Source organism: Aspergillus saccharolyticus (genome assembly GCF_003184585.1).
Source record: "Aspergillus saccharolyticus JOP 1030-1 unplaced genomic scaffold BP01scaffold_74, whole genome shotgun sequence".
Classification (NCBI taxonomy): domain Eukaryota; kingdom Fungi; phylum Ascomycota; class Eurotiomycetes; order Eurotiales; family Aspergillaceae; genus Aspergillus; species Aspergillus saccharolyticus.
This window is the reverse complement of record NW_020290684.1, coordinates 77,234-81,273: the sequence shown is the minus strand read 5'-3', so window position 1 is coordinate 81,273 and position 4,040 is coordinate 77,234. Positions and strand designations below refer to the sequence as shown.

The 4,040-nt window shown below is 54.6% G+C and overlaps 1 protein-coding gene across 1 annotated transcript; it reads right to left on the bottom strand.

The window, feature by feature from the left end:
• Positions 1-341: 341 nt before the first annotated feature.
• Positions 342-1,691, bottom strand: BP01DRAFT_261032 (putative cell wall protein; the record flags this gene model as incomplete). Its single annotated transcript, XM_025571297.1, has 1 exon — positions 342-1,691. A coding segment is annotated over one exon (1,350 nt), but the record flags the coding sequence as incomplete, so codon positions are not given.
• Between the last annotated feature and the right edge of the window lie 2,349 nt (positions 1,692-4,040).

The window sequence follows — 4,040 nt, the reverse complement described above, 5'->3', positions numbered from 1 at the left end:
CCAGAGACGGAGCCAGAAGCAGAAGCAGAGCCAGAGCCGCCGACGGTGCCAGAGCCCGAGCCGCCGATGGAGCCAGAGCCAGAGACAGAGACAGAGCCAGAGGCGGAAGCAGAGCCAGAGCCAGAGCCAGAGACAGAGCCAGAGGCAGAAGCAGAGCCAGAGCCACCAACAGTGCCGGAGCCGGAGCCGTGACCGCCGGTGACATCGGTAGGGCTGACACCGCTAGGACCGGTGCCAGAAGGAGAAGGCGAGCCAGAGCCACCGACGGGGGAAGCGCCGGTGGGGGTGGCGGGAGCGGTGGAGGCAGCGACGGGGGTCGTAGTAGGGATGGAAATGAGCTTGGTGGTCGAACCGGAGCCAGAAGAGATGGTTGGGGCACCGGGGATGCTGCAGCCGGTAAGCCACTCGATGATGAGAAGGTTGAAACTGCTGCTGATATCGATGTCAACAGCACCACCGAGGACAGCGGCCAACTCGGCACGGGCCTCGAGAGAAAGGTAAATAATGCTCTCCCCGGAGAGGAGGAGCCAGAGGGTACCACGGAGACTGGAGCCGAGGGACGCCTCAATGGTGCCGGTGAGGAAGACCTCAAGTTCGGTGATGAGGCTGGAGGAAATGTCGATGCTGACTTCAGTGACGGAGAAAGAAAGCCAGAGGTAAAGGGCGGCCTTGAGTTCGGCTCCCAGGCTGCAGCTGGAACCGGACAACCAGACGGCCAAGGCCGCGCGGGCATCGGCGGAAATAGAGGTGGCAAGCTTGCCGGCAATACAGGCCTCCAGAACGGTCTGGACATCAGCCTCGATGTTGGCAGAGACACTGGACTCGAGGAAGGCGGAGAGGTAGGCCTGGGCAGTGGCGCTAAGGGAGCCCTCGGCTTCGATCCAGGCGCTGATGGCGGCACCAACGGAGACGGCAGTGACACCGCCGGTAGGAATGGAACCGATGGCAACGACACCAGTCTCAATCTTGCCCTCCAACCAAGCCAGGACGGCAACCTTGAGGGAGGCGCTTAGGGAGCAAGACGAGCCATTGAGCCAGACCTTCAAGGCAGCGGCAAGATCGGCGTGAAGATCGGTATGAACACCACCACCAGCGCAAAGGGAAAGACCGGCGCGGATGTTGGCATCCAGCTCGAGGCCCACAGAGCCGGAGATGAAAGTGGCAAGCGAAGACTGGAAGGAAGAGCTGAGAACAACACCAGCCTCGAGTGTCGTAACGTCGAAGATACCGTCGATGGTTACGTAGAGATCACCGGCGGCCGCCTTCGCGGCGCAGGTAGGGACGTACAAGGAGAGCCCGGCGCACACCTCGGTCGACAGAGTTGCTGAGGCATCGCCCTCACACCAGGTGAGGAGCTCAGTCTTGAGAGAGGCCTCGAATCCAGCATGAGCACGGATCCAGGTGGCCAATTCGGCACGGATATCAGCATCAATGACACCAGCCTTGCAACCCAAGGCACCTCCGTTCAGGGCAGCAGCAGCCCGGGCACTGATGTTAGTAAGGACGGATGCTGAGCTTTTTCCACCACCGAGAATATCTTCAACAATGGTCACCAAATCACTGCCGAATTCGTGCAAGATCTCGGCAGCGAGGCCGAAGGTGCGGGGGTCCAAGTCCCTGGTGTCCTTTGTGGGAAGGGCGAGGATAGCATTCGCCAAACTGGCGAGCAAAAGAAGCTTGTTGGAACGCATGGTGCCAACGAAGCGAGAGGGTCTCGGAAAAGAAAGGTTCGGTAAGGTATTAGCGAGAGTTGATCACACGAGTCAATCGGGATGGAACAATATAAAACAATGAGAAAGAAGGAAAGAATCGAGAATGGCTGGCACTAGGGCAGCCTGGTTAGGTTAACGACAGACGGGTGTAAAATGAAGACAGGGAAACAATTGGAAATGAAAGACAGAACCCCAAACGGCAAGCGAAAGGAAGTGACTGACAAAGGGCTTGATGTCCATTCAAACGAGGTGATCATCATCGAGGTATATATACCCCTGAGAACGGGGGATACTTTCCTGTGGCTACTGAGCCGGGGCGATGGAAACCTGCACAACTCCCCAGTCTGGAACGCACGAATGGAGTAGCACAGCTTGCTAGAGCATGTTGGACCGTCTCTTGATCGAGGGACCCGGATCTTCGAGACCAGTTTAATCAAGTGGAGCGGCCGGGTGCCAGTGGAAGACTAGAGAAGCGAACCAGACCCGACTACCGTTGGAAAGTGGGCGCATCCGAAACAGGCTAAACAAACAGAAAATACTATTTCAGGCAACGGGGGATTGCTAACTGAGAAAGCATTAGTTCCGACCTTGTGCGGGTCGCAGGTGGCCCTTCCCGTCGGTGTTATTTTTCTAGATCAAGCAGTGAACGCCTGGATGGTGGACACAAGTAAGCAGGGGGAAAAAAGGCTAGCCCACTGCAGTAAGCCACAGCTTCCCAAGCCAGCCACTACCTTCGAAGTGGGCGGACAACGGGAAGATGGAGGAGACACCGTTGTCAGGGCACAAGCCCCTCATGGAGGACGCTAATGTCTGAAGATAGGGCACCGAGCAATGACTGTGAGCGATTTGGAATATTGTATTTCAAACGCTCGTGGACTTGTCAGGACTCAGGAGTCTAGGGCTCAGCCGTAATGGCAGCATCGCCGATCGACCGTGAGCATACATCAGCATCGTCGGTGGGAGAGATCATCATCGGCATAGGTTTGTGGGGAAATTAGCAGGCGACTGCCAACCACACGGGACAAATTATAGGAGAGTCTGAATTAGGGAAAAGGCTTCTTTGGTTCATCACAGACCATGCATGACGACAAGCGACGACAAGCATACAATAGCAAGCGGTACGTAGTAGGATAAAGAAGGAAGCGGAACTAGGCAGGGCTTGGACGGAAAGCGACCCATGGGCGATCATCTCAGCCGGTGTTTTGTCCCTGTGAGAATTTTAGTGCAGAGAAAGAGAGGGGCGGGGGGGGGGGGGGCTAAGTTTCCACGGAAAAGGGCAAAACATGAAACTACCCCAGTCAAGCCTGGTGTTGAGTTATTTAGTTTTGTTTGTGTGGAAAAAGAATTGAGTCAAGTAGACTTTAGTGTTTGGACATAAGAAGAAGAGGCGCAGAAGTGAAGACGGAAGGAAAAATCATTTGGGGGGAGGGAGGGGCGATGAGTAAGCCATCGCCCCATCAGCACGATTTTGTGACAGATGCAAGTGGACTGGTCAACACTTTTTGTCTCCGGCGAGATGCAGAAAGTGATCTCCAGCTGAGCAGAATAGGGAAACAGAGTCAAGTGGGAAAAGAAAAATACTGAAAAGCAGCTAGCAAGCAAACATGCATGTGGTAGTATTTAGTACAACTGCAGCCTGCAACGCTGTACACTCTGTAGCACCGTCAGCAATCCATCCAAAAAAACACAAGCATCGATCTTATCTCAACTCTATGCTCTACTCAGCAAGCTTAGAACATAAACTTGAGTAATGTAATTGGGAGGTCCGGTACATGGTCGGGGTCAATAAGGGTCTTCGAGTCCTCAATGCCCCCAAATATAGTACCTCAATTTCCCTCAGACTGGCGGAAGGACTGCTGCTACCACGTCAAGGATTTTCACAAGCTGGGAGTGGCTTGTTAGCTCAGTGAGCACAGCCAGACAATGTCTGCTGAGGAGGCGTTCGTACCAATATCGCGCACATGGACAATCTGCCCCATAGCAGCAAGAAAAGGGCACTCCGCCAGAACCATGACGCCTCTGTGATGTGCATATTCAGACAGAGTGGTGTCATTGGTATGGACAATGTGGAGGCACTGGCCGGTGCAGCATTAGCGTGTTAGTGCCTTAGTGTGCTGGACTAGTTGATGCTTTAGCGTCGGGTTCCTAGTCAGGGACAGAAAGCTGAGGATGCATAGTCAAACTGGGGCTGTCCTTAGCGTGCACGACCAAACACAAGCTTGAAGCCAGCCCAAGAGCAATTGCCAGTGAATACAACCCAACCATTCCGATCATCAAAGCCATGCATCTGGAGTGAGACCTAAAATGTGAAGCCACCGGGCTAGACTG